The sequence below is a fragment of the Antechinus flavipes genome, chromosome 6 (genome assembly GCF_016432865.1).
Source record: "Antechinus flavipes isolate AdamAnt ecotype Samford, QLD, Australia chromosome 6, AdamAnt_v2, whole genome shotgun sequence".
NCBI classification, from domain to species: domain Eukaryota; kingdom Metazoa; phylum Chordata; class Mammalia; order Dasyuromorphia; family Dasyuridae; genus Antechinus; species Antechinus flavipes.
In genome coordinates this window covers 13036061-13057204 of record NC_067403.1, presented here as the reverse complement: position 1 = coordinate 13057204, position 21144 = coordinate 13036061, and the positions used below count along the sequence as shown (strand labels likewise).

The 21144-nt window shown below is 38.1% G+C and overlaps 1 protein-coding gene across 1 annotated transcript in view; it reads left to right on the top strand.

Annotated features, from left to right (window-relative positions):
* The first annotated feature begins 8966 nt into the window (after positions 1-8966).
* The window catches only part of ADGRA3 (adhesion G protein-coupled receptor A3), a 125093-nt gene continuing 112915 nt past the window's right edge, over positions 8967-21144 (top strand). Inside the window, exon 1 of the mRNA XM_051966285.1 lies at positions 8967-9411. Within this exon, the coding sequence (XP_051822245.1) occupies positions 9218-9411 (194 nt within the window). The 5' untranslated portion in view covers positions 8967-9217. The remainder of the gene's footprint in view (positions 9412-21144) is intronic.

Genomic DNA, 21144 nt, shown 5'->3' with positions numbered 1-21144 from the left:
ACCTCCCCCCACTCATGGATTTCCTCCCTCATCTTCTTTATTCTTTCCTTCTCTTTTTATCTCATTAATTTGTAACACCTTATCCCATTCCCATTAATCTAAACACCCTTTCCTATGATACCCTTTCCTCCCTCCTCTTATCCCTTTTCCATTAATCTATACACCTTGTCCCATTGCCATAACTCTATACATTCTTCTATATCCCACCTTATCCTATTTCCTTCCTCTTTATTTCTTTATAGATTTTGGAGGTTCCTATATCCTTCATAGTATATATGTGCATATATAATTTCCCTATTTAACTCATTCCCAATGTGAGAAGGTTTTCAGAACTACCAGTCCTTTTCCCTGACCCCTACTACCTCTGTGTTCCTCTTCTGCACCTTATTTGTAAAACATAATTACTATAATTTTTACCTTTTCCTAGACCGTTTTCCTTTTTAGACTCAACTCTGCCCCAATCTTTTCTTTTGAGCTACCCAATTACTGATGCCAATCTTAAACATATGGTATACATTTCCATGCAAAAAACGTGATTTTTTTTTCTCCCTTCCCCCACTCCCCTCACTCCATATTTTATCACTCTGGTACAGTTTTCTTTGATTATTTCTTGCATCATTGTTTCAAATTTCTTTTCTTTTTTTCTTTCTTTTTTTTTTTTTTTTTTTTTTTTGGTCACAGCTTTCAGGTAGTTCCAATTTTTCTTATATTTTCTTTTCACGATCTGTTCTCCAGATCTGTTGTTTTCCCTATAAGTTATTTCACATTCTGTTCTATTTTTTTTCATTCTTTATATTTTGTTTTGTTATTTCTTGCTCTCTCATAGCTTCACTGACTTCCTCTTGTTTAATTCTAATTTTCAAAGAATTATTTTCTTTTTTAAGATTATATTTCTTTTTCTACTTAGCTTTATTTTTTCATAATCTTGTTTTTCTTAGATAGTTCTTATTTATTTTACTTTTAAATTTTTCCTTCATTTCTCATTATATTTTTGATGTCTTTTTTGAATTTTTCTATAAAGTTTTTCTGGGCAGGGAGCCATTTAACATTACTCTTTGGGATAGAAAAGATTTTTTTTAGCCTAACCTTCCTCCTCTGATGATGAACCCCAATTTTCCTATTGCCATAGTAAGTTTCTTGGCTGGATTCTTTCTTCTTTGCCCATCCATTTTTTTCATGAGAACTATTAGTGTAAGCACCTTAATTCTTGAGTGGGAAGAGGTTTGTACCTCTAGCTTCACTTCAGCTCTTCCCTCTGACCTGGAGCCCCCAACCAGCACTCCCCCCCCTCCTTCAAGTGACCTCAGCTAAAAGTTTCCCTGCCCCGCTGCTCCTGCATTACAGGTATGCTGGCTCCTCAACCAGGGCCAAGTCACTGCAGCACAGCTGGGCCTACTGTTCCTGATCAGTGGAGGTTCCCTCAATCTGTACCCATTTGGACCCTGACTTCCCATGAAATCTAAAAGATGAAAGTTTCTGTGGTTTGGGCTCAGGCTCTCTCAAATCCAGCTAGTCCTGGGGCTCCCCCATTGGCTGTTTCTAGGAACCTAGCTTAGATTAAACAAACTTCTTACCTAGCCTGGGCAATGTTTAACTTCCTTTTGGTTACATCCTGTCCTGGGGTCTTTCTTCAGAGATTGGCCCAGGAGGACCCCTGGTCTAACCCAAGTATTATTTGTTTTCACTGGTCTATGTTCACCCTGAGGTACAATTTTGTTTTGTTAGGGGGAGAGGGGGACAGGATCTAGAGAGTTTGGGATTTTCTGACCTGCTCTGACATCTTTCTAGAATCCTCCTCCTGATGTTTTATTTATTTTATTTCATTTAATTATTAGAAATTATTCATTTACAGAAATATGCTCAAAACCAATGTAATAATTAACCCTACCACCACCCAGGGCTTTAGTGCAACTCCACCTGTTTTCAATCCAATTCACATACAAGTCAAGACACTGTTCCTTTTTGAGAACAGAGGATGAACAACAATAGCAACAACAATGTTCCTTCTAGTCCTAAAACTTCTATCTGCAATGATAGCTAATGGTATAATTAGTTAATTAACATTCATCTGTCAAAACACAAAAAAATTATTCATAAATCTAGATTTAGGGACTTGCTAGAAAAATTAGTTTTAATAATAGCTATTTTTAATGCTCTCAATTATTAATTCATAGTAAGATTACAATTTTTGTTTGTTCTTCAAAATTTAAATACTAGCTAGACTTGCTACTTTAGTCAAATCCCAAACTGCAAATAGGCTTGAAATATTTCATCAGTTTTCAACTATAAGCCATGATTAATATAAGGCCATGGCATTCCCAATAAGAAGTATTGGAATGAAGTGGACCAGCATTAGAACAATATAATTTATCACAGCTTTGTTGAGTTGGGCATCCTGAGGGTGGTTAGCAAGATTCTCCAGCAATTTCTGGATAATTTGCTGAACTGGATTTACCACAAATACTGCAAGTAGCCTAACATCAAAAGGGATGGCGTAGCATGGGCCTACTGGGAAATTAGCAACAGACAAATTAGGATGGGAAGAAGCTATCAGAGAGGAATGTAATGATTTGATCTAAGAAAAATATTTCACATAGTATTTTTCACCTTTTTTTTGGTTTGCTTTTTCTTTCTCTTGTTTTTTTTTTTTCCCTTTTGGTCTTGTTTTTTTTTTTTGTACAATGTGACAAATATGGAAATATGTTTTCAAATATTGTACACCTTTAATTTATATCAGATTGCTTGCTGTCTTGGGGGGAAGAGGTAAGGGGAGGAGAAAAAATTGGACACAAAATCTTAAAAAATGAATGCTGAAAACTATTTTTATATGTATTTGGAAAAATAAAATACTATTTTTTTAAAAAAGCAAAAAGCTTCAGAATGACAGGTTAAAAATTTTTGTTCCCTTACTTTCTCTTTCTAATACCTTTTATGTATAGCTTCCTCCTACTAGAATTCAAGCTCCTTAAGGGAAAGGACTGTCTTATTTGTTTTTATATATAGCCCAAGAACTTTGTACAATGCCCAGAACATATTGAATTATCTATCTATCTATCTATCTATCTATCTCTATCTATTTATCTATCTATCTCTGTCTCATCACTAGTATATTCATTTGTTACTGAGCATTCTCAGCTTTCTAAGTTTGCCACACTTTGCCCTGCAAACTGCTGCCTTCAATTGGATATCCTGATTTATTCTATTCACCTTTCTTTCTCTTGGTTCCTCTCTCTGCTCACTTACTCCACTCAATACATATACTGGAGTTAAAAGTAAATTTGAAGTATATTTTTAGGTTATTTGGATCTGGATTATTATGAAAGATTGTTTGCAAAGAAAATTGTTTTTGATGTTTGTTTTTCATTTTCATCACAAGGGTGATGTCTTGTCTTGTGAGTTGGATTTAAGTAAGGCATAGTTGTTCAAAGTTGTCAGTCTCATTTTTTTCCCTCCAAAGTCATGAAAGGCTAGTGGCAAGACAAAAGTCGAGATGATTGTGGGTGGCCCAGAATATAGATGAACTTAACCTACATTGCAAAAAGGTACAAGAACTTAATGTGTATTAGAAGAATCTGGTGGGGACAAAGCTGACTAGCATTATTAAACTTGCTGATCTGAGCTACTTTCTAAGAATCTGACAATTTGTATTTTGTTGGCTCTATCTTGAAGAATTCAGTCACCCTCACATCATGATAAGACCTCAGGACAGGACATCTGCAGAAGTGTTCATCTTGCTATGTTATTGAAATCTGAATCTCGATTAGCTGCTATTGTTATCTACTTCTCTTAAAGAATAGTATCTTATACATGATAAGTACTCAGTAATTTTATGGATCCATGTTTCCTTTGTATGGGTATTCTCTCTACTCATGCTCATCCCAATCCTTTACTACCTTCTCATCCTGTGCAGTTTTTGTTCATGTTTTCTCAAAGATGAAAGCAAAAGTATCAGATAGTGAATTGAGCAAGAAAAAGATTAAAATATAATTGGGAACTTTTAAATTTTAAAATATTTATATAACATTTTACTTCTTCCTCAATTGCATGTAAATTTTTTTTTGTCATTCATTTTTTGAAATTTTGAATTCCAAATTGTCTCCCCCTTTCTCTCTCCTCCCACTTCATTGAGAAAGCAAGCAATTTGATATAGATTATACAAGTGCAATCATGCAAAACATGTTTCCATGTTAGTCATGTTGTCACAGAAAACATAGACAAAAAAAAAACAAGAAAAATTAAGAATTTTTTTAAAAAGTATGTTTTCAAGAACTGATGCTGAGTGAAATGAGCAGGATCAGGAGATCATTATATACTTCAACAACAATACTATATGATGAGCAATTCTGATGGACGTGGCCATCTCCAGCAATGAATGAACCAAATCAGCTCCAAAAGAGCAGTAATGAATTGAACCAGCTATACCCAGCAAAAGAACTCTGGGAGATGACTATGAACCATTACACAGAATTTCCAATGCCCATACTTTTGTCCACCTGCATTTTTGATTTCCTTCACAAGCTAATAGTACATTATTTCAAAGTCTGATTCTTTTTGTACAGCAAAATAACTGTTGGACATGATACTTATATTGTATTTAATTTATACTTTAACATATTTAACATGTATTGGTCAACCTGCCATCTGGAGGAGGGGATGGGAGGAAGGGGAAAAATTGGAACAAAAGGTTTGGCAATTGTCATTGCTGTAAAATTACCTATGCATATAACTTGTAAATAAAAAGCTATAATTAAAAATAAAATAAAATAAAATAAAATAAAAAGTATGTTTTGACCTGCATTCAGACTCTATAAGTTCTTTCTCTGGGGATGGATCACATTTTTGATCACAAGTCCTTCAAAGTTGCTTTGGATCATTGTGCTAGTGAGAATAGCCAAGTCATTCACAGTTGATCACCTTACAGCATTGGTGTTACTGTGCACAGCACTCTCCTAGCTCTACTCACTTCACTTTGCATCAGTTCATGTAAATCTTTCCAGATCTTTCTGAGAACATCCTTCTCATTTCCTAAAGCACAACAGTATCTCATTACAATCATATATCATAACTTTTTCATCCCTTCCACAATCGATAGGTATCCCTTCAATTTCCTATTCTTTGCCACCATTAAAGAGTTGCTATAAATAGTTTTGGAAATATGAGGTCCTTTCTCTTTATCAGAGAAACTTGCTTCATTTTTTTTTTCAGTTATGATTGCAATTTCCCTCCACTGCACATTCCCCTTATTTTCTTCTTTCTCTCCTTTCACTCTGACCCTCCTCAAAAGTATTTTGTTTCTGACTACTGTTTCCCCCAGCTACCTGACTTTTTATCAATGCCATCCATGCTTCTTTTATACTCTTCCCCTCTTACTTTCCTACATAGATAGATTATTATATCCAACGGACTATATATATCATTTCCTTCTTTAATTCTAATGAGACCAAGATTCAAGAGTTTCCTGTTACCTACCTCATCTTTCTTTCCCTTGTAAAAGTTTTTTTTTGCTTCTTTTATCTGACATACTATACCACATTCTATTTTTCACTTTCCTGTTCTCCCAGTGCATTTCTCTCACCCCTTAATTTTACTTTTTTAGATATCATTCCATCATACTCAACTCACATTTATGTCTTATTTATATAGACTCCTTCTAATGATCTTAATGAAAAAGTTCTTATGAGTTATCCCACAACTGTAAACAGTTTAACCTTATTAAATCCCTTATGATTTTCCTTTCCTACTGCTTTTTTTCCCTCTTCTCTAGAGCCTTGCATTTGAAAGTCAAATTTTCTATTCAACTCTGGTCTTTTCATCAAGAATGCTTGAAAATTCACTATTTCAGTGAATATCCATTTTCCCCCTGAAAGGATTATACCAGGTTATGTAGGACAAGCGATTCTCAGGTGTAATTCTAGCTCTAAAAATAAAAATACATATTCTACCATGAGTAGTGATGAGTTGGTTTATTTTTCAAAAAACATGGAAAGACTTGCATGTAATAAAGAATAAAATGAACAGAACTCATAGAATGTTGTATACCATAATAGCAATATTGTTTGAAGAACAACTAAGGGTTATTTTAAGTATTATAAATATTCAAGTCAACTACAGAAGGATCTATGAAGGAAGATGTGTCAAATGGTGGTCTTCTCTAGTGTGGGGTGAGAAAGGGAGAAAGTGAGTGCACAGCAGAGAGCAACAGAAAATCCCAAAGGAAACCCAGAAAAGCAATGGAGTTTTGAAAATGCTGTGTTGTATTTATCACAGTGTTTGTTTTTACTTTTGTTTTTGAAGTAAAAAGCATGAAATGAAGATGCATGGAATCTTTTTGTTTTGTGAGGTATCTATGAAAATGCTTTTTTTTTTTTGTATTTAAGTTCAAAATCAATAAAAAATTTAAAAATACAGTAGAAAACATTTCTGAAGTGATTTGATTTTTTTTTCCTCTAGCTTATTTTATAGATGAGGAACTGAGGCAAAAAGGGTTAAAGGACTTGCCCAAGGTTACATCATAAATGTCTGAGGCTGGATTTTTAACTCAGAAGGATGAGTTTTCCTGATCCTTCTTTACAATCAGTTGAGGAAACTGAAGCAGAAACATGTTAGATCATTTGCTCATTGTCACATATTGATATGGGTCTGAGAATGAATTTTATCTATTGGGCTACTTAGTTGTGGTTTTTTCCTCTCTGAAATTCTTTTCCTCATTTCCAATTTTTGCGATGTTCCTTTTCTTTAGATACTGAGTTTGTGTCTATTCTTTAAATCTCCTGATCTGTGAACTGATCCACCTTAGAGTATATTGAGAGAAAAGTGTCTATTATTAGGTTCTTGGTTGTTCTATTGTACTCTGCCTGGTCAATATTGAATTTATTAAACAATTAAGGCAATGTTCTAAGTCCCCCCCTCTATTTAAGGGGGGAAATGATAACTGTCATCAAGTATGTCTTACAGGAGAGTGATTGGAATATTTGTTTCCTCTGCCCCAGAAGACAGATTAAGAACAATGGATAGAAGTTTCAAAAAGGTGGGGAAAAAAACGTGCCAGATAGATCAAATATGGTGCGTTACCTTTGGAGGTAATGGCTTCCCCTCTAGGAAGGTCTTCAAGATGATGCTGGGTGACTACTTTTAAGACACATCATTTGTAGTAAAGATTTTATTTTTTATGGATAGATTGAGTTACTTGACTTCTGAGCTTCTTCCAGCTTTGGGATTCTGTCCATCAGTGTCAACAACATCCAATCCACTTTTTTTTTTTTTTAATCTCGTACAATTCTCGTCCATGTCTTTCCACAAATGTAAGGTTATTATCGGTTGTCTATTTTTTATGCTTGAGAAAATGGAGAGCCAGAAATTTTAAGTGACTTGTTCATGGTCATGCTAGTATGGATAGTGCCAAAAGCAAGAATCAATTCCCAGGTCTTCCTGACATTAAGTCTATCCATTAAATCAAACTGCTACAAAAATAGCAATTAGCTGATACTCAATGAAAAAGGAACAAAAGATTGGACTTGATCATATCTGAAACACTGTGTAGCTCTTTCAAATATATCCCCTTGGTCTCAAAAGACTCCCATCTTTTCAATATCACAACATTCCCTTCGTGACGCTATATGGTTGTGAATCATGAAACGATCTACGATCTTAAAAGAATTAAAATTGTAGGGGACCTCAAGAGCAATAGAAAGATGCAGTAGTTCTAAGTAGACTCGTATATTACCACTTCGTACTTAATATTACTGCACTTGACACCTTATTAAGAAGTTGTGTGATCAGGAGAAAGATTGGCCATGGAGAAGACTAGAATGAAGTCTTACCAGAGGAACCGCTACTTCCTAGAATATAAAATTCTATTTTTCCTCTTTGAGCCCCATAGCCCCTGAAGCATATGTTGATTCTCTTTTGGCCATTTCATTAGACCCCTTTTTTTCCACTGGTGAATTCCTCCAGTAACCCCCTTTTTCAGGGCTAGACCCGGCCAGCCTTCTTTCTCTGGTCTTTAAGCGCCACCATTGGATCCCTGCGCCCCTTTCCAGCTTCTTTAAGAAGTTGTCTTTCTCGGTTCGAAGTTCCTTGAGGGCAGGGACTGTGCTAAGTGCTCGGCCCCGGGCTTCTCCACTGACTTGTTGACTTTTGGTGTTCTCAGATATTTAGACGTGGGCTGGCAGGCTGGCCTCTGGGTGGGGGATTGTGGGGAAGCTATGGCTCTTTTCCTTATTAGTAAAAGAGATGATTTGCACGCTTTGCACAGGGACTTCGTTAACTTTAAAATGAGTTTAGATAGAGAAAACACTAAACTTAAAACTTAGGAGCTGTAAGTATACAAATGTAAGCGGTTGCTGCAGCGGTTCTCGCACTAACAGGAGATGAAACCGCGCGTCACATTCGGGGCGGCCGACCCAGACTCGGGGTCCGAGGGACTCGCGGCCGCGCTCTTCAGGGGGCCCTACGGCCGTCCCGGATCCGGGCCCGACAGCGTGCCCAGGCCAGGGACGAGCGTTCCGGGGTCCTCTGGGTTACCCGGAAAAGGAGCTGGGGAGCATGGGCGCGGGATTCCCCACGCTCTTTACCGAACTCTCGTGAGTTCTGCCGAAAACTACACTCTGTGCCAACTCCGGCCCGGCCTCGCCCCGAGCGCACACGCACAGGGCGGCTTTGTCTGGCCGAGAGCCGGCTGAGAGCCGGCCAGAGGCAGCCAGTCCGCACCGCAACTTTCTTCTCGGCTTTCCCCTCTTGCTCCGCCGGTCCCCGCCCCTCCCCCCCACCGTCCTCGCCCCCTCCGCCCCCGCCCTCATCCGCCCCCAGCCTCCTCCCTCCCTCCCTCCCCTCAGTCCTCGCGCCTCTCTGGCCCCTCCCCTCGCGCCCCTCCACAGCCCAGGCCACCTCCCTCGCGAGCCTCGGACGGCTCGAGGGGGAGGGGAAAAGGGCGGTCTCGGGGAGGAGCCGGAGCCGCCGCCGCCGCGGCCGCCGAGTCCCGGGGCCATGTCCGGAGGAGGAGGGGACGGCGGCGGAGGCGGCCCGGAGCCGGGCTTTAAAGGCGCACCGTGAGGGCTCGGGCGGCCCCTGACCCGGGGGCTCCGGCGAAGGGAGCCGAAGGGACAAAGGAGCATGGGGGGCTGCTGCCCGCTCCCCGGAGCCACGAGGATCCGGGCGCTGCCGCCCGCCCGCGGGCAGCCCGGGCGCTGAGTGCCCCCCGCTGTGCCCCGGCCCGAGCATGGAGCGGCGCCTGCTGCTCGGCTGGCTGCTCTGCCTGGGCGCCGCCGCTCTGCCTCCGGGCTGCAAGCAAGACGCCCGGCCTAAGAGCGCGGGCAAGTCCGCGGCGGGCCCGGAGGGCAAGGTGGTGTGCAGTAGCCTGGAGCTGGCGCACGTCCTGCCGCCCGACACGCTGCCCAACCGGACGGTCACCTTGTGAGTCCGCGGGGGGGAGGGGCAGGGAGGAGGAGGAGGGAGAGGGAGAGGGGAGGAGGGACCCTCTCCAGACACCCGGGCGCTGAAACTTGGAAGCGGGGCAGCCCCGCCTGCAACAAGGTGCCTTTTGTCTAAACCAGCCTGCCCCGTCCACACTGGCCCCCCGCGCGGAGCCGCTCCCTCGCCGGGGCTCCTCCGGGCTAGCCGCCGAGCGAGCTAAACCCGGACTGGAGCCAGCAGTGGGATGGGGCGGGGGGAGAGGGGGCAACACCGCGGGGGGCGGTGGCACAACGCGGCGGGGGTGGGAGGGGAGGCTGGGGCTGCGACCCCGGCAGGCTCTGACTTTTCCGCTGACCATTGAGCTCACGAGCTTGTTCCTGGCTCCTCCGTGTCTCCCCCATCCTCCTACTGCCCTTGACCTCCCCCAGCCTTGGGTCCCCTTCCCCCCATTCCGGCCTCCCCCAGACTCGGAGCTCCCCTGCTTTCTCTTTGTTAACCTTGGTGCGGACCCTCTGCTCTGTTAGGTCGTTTTCACTTGGTGCGACTCTAACGATTTTATTGGATGGTTGGCCATTTCCTTCTTACAGATGAGGAAACTGAGGCAGACAGGGGGCAGTGACCTACCTAGGCTCACAAAACAGGGAAGTGTCTGAGGCTGGATTTGGACTCTGGGAGATGAGCCTTCCTGACTCCTCTCCTCCCCACCCACCAAACTCTGCTTTGCGCTCTTAATTATCACTTGTAGGCAAGGCAACTTTCCAGTTGCCCGTCCCCAGACTGGGTGCTGATTGATGCATTGATTTGAGCTTGAGACCCTCCTGGGCTGGTAGAACGCTTCTTTCTGGGTGTCCCATTAGTACCCCCAAACCTATCCCTCTAATAGATTCCCCCCCTCCCCCAAGGCTGTACCATTCGTATTCAGTAGACCTTAGTTGGAATCGTGAGGTCCGGGTCCAACAAGCTATTTGCGTTTATGGCCACCATCCTAATCAGCAAAGGTCTTGACTAAAAATGGCAGAACTGACTACCCCCTACTTAATGCAATGTCTTAAAAGTCCATTACTCTGTACTCCCTCCTTCTTGCCAGACTAACCCTCCTTTTTCCTAGATCTGCTTTTGTCATTGCCTTTTACTGGAAACTCTTCAGAGACTGGGTGGTGCAAGGGATAGTCCTGGGCTTGGAGTCAACAAGACCCCAGGATGAAACTTAATATGTAATCCTGAGTATGTGTCTCAACCTTAGTTTCCTCTGCTGTAACAGAGTTCCTCCCAGGGTTATTGGGATTATTGAGCTAGATGATATTTGTCAAGTGGCTTTCTGAAGGCCCTTAATAAATGATTGTTTTTTTTTGTTTTTTTTTTTTTTTCCTTTCAATGGCTCCTTGTCGGTTATCAACTAAGCTTGAGACTCCAAGCCTAGCATTGAACGATGTCACCTCAGTTGTGCTATACAATATATACTATTTTCCAAGCCAGCTTTATGGGCATCTTGCCTTTTTTGCTGTTGTTGTTTGCTTTATATTCGAAAAGTCCCCTCTCCTCACTACCAAGTCCGTTAAATTCCTACTCCCTCTTTAAGCGTCATCTAGCAAACTTTCCCATGTCTGCTTTCCAGGGCTCCCTTTTCCTCTCACGTTTTATACCTCTCTAAGGGACCTAGATATTCTTTTGCATTACAGTTATGCATACTTTACTTTCCTCCTCAAGATCAAAACCGAATTATAGGTAAAACTTTCCAAAAAATCATTTTTTGGTTGTTTTAAAACATAACTCATTTCTCAGACTCTCCCCCACAGAATGATCTCTTCTAACAGAGAAATGAAATTTAGTGAAATAAATGAAGGCTCAGCACCTATAATCTACCACCTCAGTGCTGATAAGGAACTATAATTATTCCTACAGGATGTTTTGCTAGAAGTGCATAGATTGTGAGGTTTTTGACAGAGCTTGCTAATTTTACCAACTTTTCTTGCTTGGTATAATTAAGAGGAAAAAAAAAATGCTTCTAACAAACAAGTTCCCTTTAAGATTCTCTGAGGCCTTTCCTGATTCTCTTGGTTATTAGCATCTACATAGGTTACTCTTGTTTTCATTCTTTATTTTATATCTTATATGTATGTCTGTTCTGGCCTTCTACCTCTGTCCCTCAACCATTAGCTCTTTGAGCACAAGGAATTTTAAAAAAATTTTTTCTTTGTATTCCTAACAATGCTTGTCATGTAGGAAATGCTTAATGAGTGCTTGTTAAATTGAGTTGCTGTAAAAAATACTCCAGGCAAGTAAATCAGTGTGAAATTAAAAAAAAAAGTCTCATGAATATTTGGAGTGCACATCTCTAAATTAGGAATAAATATTGTTAATGTCATTTTCTGCAAGTAGAGTATATTTCTAATTTGAGTTAATGTAGCATAAAATTTAAGCTATAGAATAATAAAACATAATAAAAACTTAAACTTAAAAAAATACTTTTAGATCGTTATTTCTTAGTCTTTGGAAGCACACAAATGGATAAATAACTTAAACAAAGAATCTAATTATTTAATTCATATTCCATTTAGTGATACTGATCTTTGGACTCAAAATCTTTGGTGATTTGAGGATGAGTCTAGTTTTCCTGGGCAATCCAGGGCAATCCAGTGGCGGAGAATTCTTAGCTTATTCAAATGGTGTTTTTCTTGGGAAGAGGGTGGAAAACTTAGAGGTTGTTTTTGGAAATGTTTTTGTTGTGAATTGGCTTCATTTATTTTGATTCAGGTTTTGATTTACTTGGTTTGAAAATTTTAAATATAAGTTCCCCTTGTTCAGATAAGTTCCTTGCAAATGTTTTTTTTGTGTGTGTGTGTGTGTGTGTGTGTGTGTGTGTGTGTGTGCCTTTACTTTCTAGGAAGACTGAAATGTAGTTGATATGTCCTGCAGAAAAATTATCTTTTTCAGTATGGTACTTTTTCTTTTTTGTCTTTAAAAATAGTCTTAGTGATGCTTTTTGTTTTACATCCACGCACTACTCCCAGTTAACCCACTCTTAGAACAGGAAGACAAAAACTTTAGCAAAACAAATGGAAACACTTACTGAATAGGATATTTTGTGCCCATAGCACATCATCTTTCTAAGGGATGTGTTTTGTCATTATATTTTATAAAAACGAGAAAGTAGACATGTACATTACTGATAATAACGGTTCCAGTAATCAAATGGTTTGCATAGTGTTTCTCTTGACTTGTATTCTTGTTTTAGTATTAATGTTGTTTGTGAGTTTTCCCTAATTGTTTCTCTTTTAGATTTTTAAATTGACATTTTAAGTTAAAATTAATTTTTAAAAATCAGTTAAATATGTTCTTTCTTTCCCTCCTCCCCTCTCCCACATCCAGAAAGGGGGAAAAAATACATACACACACAAAAAAAAAAATTTGCCTCTTCAAGCACAACCAATTCCCATGTGCCAGACCCCAAATTCCTACATAGCTTCTGCATAGCAGCCATTATCCTCAATCATGCTCAATTATCGCATTGATCAAAGTTTTTAAGCCTCTTTTTCTTTCTTTCTTTTCTTTTTATTTAATTCTGTCAGTTAATTGTGTCTCTTTGTAACTTAGTTTGAAATTTTCTTTGCCATTTTCTTCTCCAACCCATCTTACAGAAGAGGAAAGTGAGGGAAACAGAGCCACACAGCTAGAAATAGCCACATTTGAACTCAGATTTTCCTGATTCCAGGGTGGACTATGCCAATTAACTGCCCTGTAGTTTTTTGGAGGTTTTGGGGGGTTATTTTATAAATTTCTGGTCTACATGTTTCTTTAAAAAAAAAAAAATCAGTTCATACAACTTTCCCCAGGTTCTTTGAAACTGTCTCTTTTTGTTACTTTTTGCAACACAATATAGTATTCTATTCTTCTTCCATAATTTGTCCAGTCATTCCCCAATTAATAGGTATCTCTTTAGTGTCTAGTTCTTTTCCACTAAAAAAGAAATTTCCAAAATTTCTTTGATCTCTTTGAGATGTAGGCTCAGTAGTGGTCTGTCTGGATCAAAGGCTATAGATACCTTTAACTTTTTTTTTTTTTTTTTTTTGATATTATAGATCCCTTTGGCAGGTTCAGTAAAACACTTGGGAGTCTCAGATAATGTTCTTAATGTTTGATTTAGTTATCAAAGCCAGTCTGTTCTTTGATTCTTATAGACAAATTATCTAGCTATTTTTTATTTATATAAGAGTTCTGTAAAAGAAAACACTAAACTAGGATTCCTTTTGCATTAAATTTGGAATCAGACCTAAATTAGAATCCTGCCTCTGACCCAAACTGGCAATGTGACCCTGGCAAGTAAGTTAACCTTTCAGTGCTTGAGACGACTTTTTGAGACTTAAATTGCAGAGGATTTCTTTTTCCCCTTTATAATAGGCTAAACTTACATGTACAAATGTTTAAGTGAAAATAATATATCTTAGATCAAAGATTCTTAATCTAGGTTCCATGAATTTGTTTTTGTTGGGGAAAAAAATACTTCAGTATAATTTATTTCCTTTGTATTTTATACATTTAAAAACATTATTCTGAGAAGGAGGCCTGCCAGAGGTAGAGGTATCCAATACACAAAAAAAGTTAAGACCCCTTGGGATTCATGAAATTCATGTATTGGACTTAATTTACAACTTTTTCTTACTTGGTAAAATGCCATATTATTTGCTGGGGGTTTTCTTTTTTTTTTTTTTTTTTTTGGTTTTTGATTTTTTTAGGGCAAAATATAAGCTTTTATTAGCTTAAAAAAATCTTCGATTTCATCCCTTTATCGATGTCCTTTATAATCTAAGCAATGGAGTTAAAGAGTTGCTCTGACCAGAAAACTTAATCATCAAAATGACCTCATGGTAAACTTAAATAACTTGGTCTTTGGACAGTAAACCATCATATGGTCCATTATAGTAACTGTACTTGAAATTCTGCCTCAATAGATCAGATCTGCTAGAATTTGCACCTTTATACCATAGCTTTCGAACATCCAGAATCATCTCATGATGTGAAATGAGAACAGACTTTTAATGAAAAAAAAATGTTATTTTTTGGTCATTTAAGAAATGCATGGCATGTACATGTTAGGCTTTTTGTTTTTGTTTTTACTGCTCTCAAGTCACATGTTACGATAAAGGCTTAAAGCCTTTCTTTGAACTGTAATACACAAATAACTACAGTTTTAAAAATCTTCCTAAGGGCACACTAATGCCTGTTTATATTCCGTTTGAATAGAAGGCCTGTGTTAGGTGGTAGTTGTAAGCTTTGTAAGGGGCAGGCTCTTAATGTCTCTTTGTATCACTAGTTCTTAAAAATGTTCTGTGTTTAGGAGGGAACTAGATAAATGCTTATTACTCACTGCTTGTTTTAAGAAACAAAAGTCAACAGTCATCTTACTAGTAAGTCATTTTGCATTTATTTATCACCTACTATGTACCAGGAACTGTGCTAAGCAATGATAAAAAGAAAGGTAAAAGTCATTTTTGGCCCTTAAGGAGCTCACAGTCTTATGGGAAAGCCACAAGTGATAGAGAGGATAAATAGGGAATAACAAGTTAAGTGGAAAGGCACTAGAATTAAGAGGTTTCTGGATATTGGGAAAGGCTTTCTGAAGATGGATTTGAAGGAAACCAGGGAAGCCAGGAAATGAAGATGAGGAGGAAGAGTGTTCTAGGAATGGAGACAACCAGAAGAAAATGCTCAGAGCCAAGAAATGGAATGTCCTGTTCCTGGGATAGAAGGGAGGCCAGTGCCATTGGATTGAAGAGTGGTCTATAGTATAGGAAACCTGGGAAAGTGGGGCTGCTGGGGGAGGGAGATTATGAAGGGTTTGACCCCCAAACAGGATGTTACATTTGATCTGAAAGGTAATAAAGAATTAGCAGAGCTTAATTTACTGAGGAAAGGAAGGGGGTGATGTGGTGGGATTTGAGATTTAGAAAAAGCACTTTGTGGCAGGCAGCCCCACTCTTATCAAACTATTGGTAGTGCAGCTAGAAGGGACTGAAAGTCTGTAAAAAAGTAGGGGCAGTATCAGTGGCAAGAAGTGGGGTGCATTTGAGAAAACTTGCAGAGGTGAAATCTGCAGGTAATGGCTTGGTATGAAGGGTTGCAAGGCTGAGGGAGTGGAGAGATCTTGGTGCTCTTGGGAAATCTGGAAAGGGGGGAATTTAGAAGAGTATAAGTCCAGTTTGGATTGTCTGAAGGGCTGTTAGAGATGTCTGGTGATCCAAAGGGCAGTAGAAAGATTGGGCCAAGATAGATTTGAGAATTATTGACATACAGAATGTAATTAAACGCACAGGGTGAGATTACCAAGGGAAGTAGTGTAGAGGGGGAAGAGAAGGGGACCCAGCATAGAGAAGCTGGGGGGCCTGAGATGAATGAGCACCCAGCAGAGGAGACTGAGAAAAGAGGAGAAGCCAGACAGAGGGTTGTGAAAAACTAGAGAGAACAGAGGATCCGTAAGAATAGGGGGTTTCATGTCAGTAGCTGCAGAAAGATCCAGGAGAATGAGGATTGGGAAAAGGCCTTTGACCTGAGGCTGCTTTTTTCTTAGCCCTTCTGCAATTGGGACCTGCTTGGCAGAAAGAGACTTGGCACTCTGATTAGGAAGTGTATAAACAAATTAGGGGGAGGAGAAATTGTAAAAATCAAATTCTCATCAGGCAACTCATCTGACCTTTTGAGTCTCTATTCCCTCATCTGTAAACTAAGGATTAAAAACAGCTGTTACCTGTTGATCTCGTGATTGTTGTGACAAGTAAATGAAAGAAATATTCTGCAGACCTTGAAGTGCTAGCTATACAAATGGAAACTTTATTATTATTATCTTGACTATGCGATATAGATAGAACAAGAAAATTGGTGAAGGAATATTCTAATAGTTTATTTTAAAAAATAGTTTATTAAAAAAATTATTACTAGGACTCATCATAATACTTTAGCCAATGCCCAAAAAATCTGGTTAATAAAAACAATAACAGTGGAAAAATAAGCCTTTTAGATATTATTGTGTCTCAATAAGATGACATTCATTACTGGAATACAACAATGTAAGTATTTTGTTTAAAAGAAACGGATTTGAGAGAGGGAATGAGCCAATAGCAACTTCAAGGTTGTGTAATATCATTGGTGTGGATATTTTCTTCACTAATGCAGATCAAGAATTCTGTTTTAGTAGACAGTCTTAATGAGTTACTTTGAAAAAAAAAATGTCCTAGTAGCTGGCTTCTGCTGAGCCTCTGCAGAGTTAGCAGAATGGAGCAGAAGTGCAGTTTGTCACTGGCCTTGGCAATGGCTTCAGCCTTTGTGGCTTTGTAGGGACTCTTGGAGTTGTTGGTTCATCTCTGGGTCCCTCAGTCATAACCCGATCACAATAAGACATCAGATTAGGGCTTGATTGAGACTTTTAATGAAGAACAATAATTTACCTGTATGGAAATCTGTGGAACTAAAGCAGTATGATAATACATGGAAGTCTGAAACAGACGTGGAAATTATATATAAAATAAGAGAGAAACATTTTGGAAGTGTAACATGTTCTAGTCAGTAAATGCGAAGAAATAGAAAACGTTTTCCTGACAGACATTCTGAAAAGGATAGAGGCGAGGCACAATAGTGATGGTTGACTTGATCTTTGCAGACATGGAGAAGTAATGTGCTCTAGTGGGGAAAGGCACTGGTTTGATGTAAGATTTGGCTCATGCCTCATTTTGCCAATTAAAAACTTGACCCTTGATGAGTCTAGTATTAGCATGTATGATTATTCTCGGCTCTAATTTAGCTCATAACATTGCTCTTAAGTGCTTTGTAAATCTTAAAAGTGCTATCCCTGTTGCAATTGGCAGTAGATATCTTGTTCTGCTAAGAACATAATATCTAATATAAATTTTTATCTTCCCTTAATATTATTACTATTTAATGTCTTTTGTAAGCTATCTTTAAATCTAACTAATTATGTAATCTAATATTTTTACCGCATGTTTGACTGATGGTCATTTAACTACTGCTTGGATGCTTTAATAATGAGATCTTATTTAAAAAAAAAAAAGCCCATTTCATCTTAGAACAGCTGCTAATTATTAGACATAATTTTGGATAGCTGTTCTTGAGTTAGGTTTTTTAAAAATTGCATTTTTAGAGAAAATATTTTGGATAAACAATTTATATGGTAGGTGGAGAATTGATAAGAGTGATAGATTTGGAGTCAGGGAAATCTGATTTCAAATCCTGTCTCAGACAGAAGACTATTTTATGTTATCTGAACAAGTAACTTAAAGTTAGCCTGTTTCCTCATTTTTACAAAGTTTTTGTGAAGATCAAATGAGAAAGAATCTTGCAAAGTTTAAAGTACTAAGTAAACATTAGTTATTCTTATTACTGCTAAAATGAATCACAGTGAAAAAAAGAGAACAGATGTTACACTTTTAACTTTCAGATTGTTTCTTTGAGTTTATACACTATTTGTTCTCCATGCCCCCAAACTCCTCCGTTTATAAAAGTGATTTGAACACCGTGTGTGTGTGTGTGTGTGTGTGTGTGTGTGTGCGCGCGTGTGCGCGCACAAAGTGTATGTGTGAGTTGTCAGTGTGCTTTACTTAAGTAATTATCTGGTCCTATCCATTCATAGACTTTATGATTACACTCTGTTAGGGAATTGCATTGTTGGAGTGGTGAACAGATCCAGCCCATTTTGAAGAGAAATTTGGAACTATACTCAAAGGGCTTTAAAACTGTGCATACTCTATGTGAACCATTCATAGGTCTTCTTCTAGGTCTTTATCTCAGAGAATTTTTTTTTAAGGGAATAAAAAGGACCTATATGAACAAAAATGTTTATAGCAGCTTTCTTTTGCAGGGGAAGGTAAGGAATCAGAAATTGGGAAAATGAACATCAACTGGGGAATGATTGAATTATTTATGGTATATGATTTTTGATGGAATACTGTTCTATAGGAAATGACAAGCAGGGTGATTTTAGAAAAGTGTGGGAATGCTTATATAAACTAATGTAAAGTAAAGTGAGTAGAAGTAGGAAAACATTGCATAAAGTAACAGCAATATTATAAGTATAATCAACTGTGGTTGCCTTAGCTCTTCTCAGCAATAGAAAGATCTAAGAAAATTCTCAAGAACTTTAGATGAAAAATGCTATCCATCTTCTGAGAAAGAAAGAATCAATGGAGACAATGCAGAGATCAAAGCATACTTTTTAGTATTTCATTTTGCTTTTTTTTTGGGGGGGAGTGTGGGTCTGTATATATATTTTTATATATGGCTAATATAGAAATAATATGGTTAATAACATGGCTAATATAGAAAAATGTTTTGCATGACTACATGTTTAATCTATATCAAATTACTTGCCTTATTAAAGAGTGGGAAGAGAAGTTAGGTAGATAATCCCTAATTCAAATTTAAAGGAAAAAAAAAAAGATTGTCAGAAATTATTTTTACATGTAATTGGAAAATAATGTATGTATATATGTATATGTGTGTGTATTTATATGCATGTCTGTATGTGTGTGTGTGTGTGTGTGTGTGTGTGTGTAAAATATGTATTTTTTTTAAAGACTCCATTGGGGGAAACCAAGATGGCAGAGTAGGGAAAGAATTCAATTGAGCTTTCTCCAGATCCCCCTCCAAAAAACTTTAAAATAATGACCAAATCAAATTCTAGAGTGGTGAAGATAACAGAAGGTTAAAGTGAGGCATTCTACCAGCCAAAGGCAATTTAAGAGATTGGAAAGAGAGATCTGTGACATAGGGGTAGAGGAAATAGCAATGATAGGACTTAATGAATGTGACAGAAGTAGCAGCAGCAGCAGCTTCAGGGGCTTTGAAGCCAGACAAGAAAGGGAATTTGGCAACTGGTCTGGAAGAGATGACAGGGAACTCCTGTGCTATCACAAAATGTAGATTCAGACACTGTTTGGTAAATCCATTCTCTATACTCATTTCTGAGTCATCGTTTTTAAGAGTAGAGAGAACATTTATGGTCAGGAGGGCTCAGAAATTCTACTTGCAAAAGATTTGGAGTCATGAGAAACAGTTTAACTTATGTTTCCAGGAGAACTGGAACTCTGAGTAGAAGTATTAATTGTAATCCCAACGAATTGATTGACTTTCTAGGTAAGGGTTAGAGTGTAGACCAGGAGAGCCATTACCTTTCTCAGATCATACTACTTTGGAAGCACTGAAAACTTCCAAACATCCAGAACTAATTCTGAAAACAGTAATGTGGAAAAAGCGTGAAGCTTGAGAAAGTCACCCTGCCCCCTCCATGCTGGGAATAGAGCCCTACTTAAAGTTCAAAATCAAGAAGTAGGATGGGAAAATAACAAAAAGAGAACTCAGCATAAAAAAAAAAAAAACTACTGGGGTGACAGATCAAGACAGAAACTTAGAAGAAAACAAAGTCAAAACTATTATAAGCAAAATCTCCAAGAAAAAAAGTGATTTGAATACAATCTAACAGGAATTCCTGGAAGAATCAAAACAATGATTTTCAAAATCAGCTAAGAGTGGTAGAGGAAAAAATAAGTAAAGAAATGAGAACAAAAGAAAACAATTTGTAAAGACAATTAACAGTTTGGCGAAATAGACTTTTGAAATACTAAAGAAAATAACACCTTTAAAAAAAGTTGGGCAATTGAAAAAAGAGGGATAAAAATACATTAATGAAAACAACTCCTTAAAGAAGTGGAATTGGGGAAATGGAAAAAGAGGTTCACTGATGAAAATAATTTCTTTTAAAAATGAGAACTGAACGACTAAAAGCCATTCATGAGGTATCAAGAATCAATCAAAGTCAGAACAATGGGGGGAAGGAGAAAGAAAATGATAGTTTATATCTTAAAAGAAAAAAAAATGACTTGGAAACTAGATTAAGGACAGATAATATAAGAATCATTGGATTACCTGAAGTCATGATAAAAGAAAAGAGCCTAGACATCATGATTAAAGAAATTATAAAGGAAAAGTGCCCCAGTATCTAAGAAAAAGAGGTTAAATGAAAGAAACTGATCAGCACTTTAAAGAGATCCTCAAATGAAAACTCTCAGAAATATTATACCCAAATTCCAGAGCTCCAGGTCAAAGTGAAAAAATACATAGAGTAGCCAGAAAGAGACCATTCAGATACTGTGAAGCTAAAGTCAAGATCACACAAGATTTAGCAGTTAGAATTTTAAAGGAGTGGAAGGCTGATAATATTCTAGAAGAAAAAGGAGCTAGGATTATAACCAAGAATAACCTATTCAGCAAAACTTGAGTATACTTTGTAAAGAATACTTTCAAGCATTCCTAATGAAAAGACCAAAGCTGAATAGAAAGTTGCTTGTAATAGAAGACTCAAGAGAAGTCTAAAAAGGTAAACATGGAAGAGAAATAAAGACACTCAATAAAGATAAACCATTTGCTTTTCTATGCGGCAAGATGATAAATGTAACTTTTAAGAACTTTATAATTTTTAGGGAAGTTAGAAGGATTCCTAATAGAAAGAGGTTGCCTGAGTGAGTTATTTTGGGTGATGTACCAAAAATAAAGTCAATAGGCAAGAAAGAGGGAAAGGGAGAGAAATAATATTAAAAATTAAAAATTATCTTACATAAAAGAGGTGTGCAAAGAAGAGCTTTTACTTTGGAAGACAAAATGGTGGAGGGGAGCAATGCTTGAACCTCACATCCAAATTGATTAAAAAAGAGGAAAAACATGCATGCATGC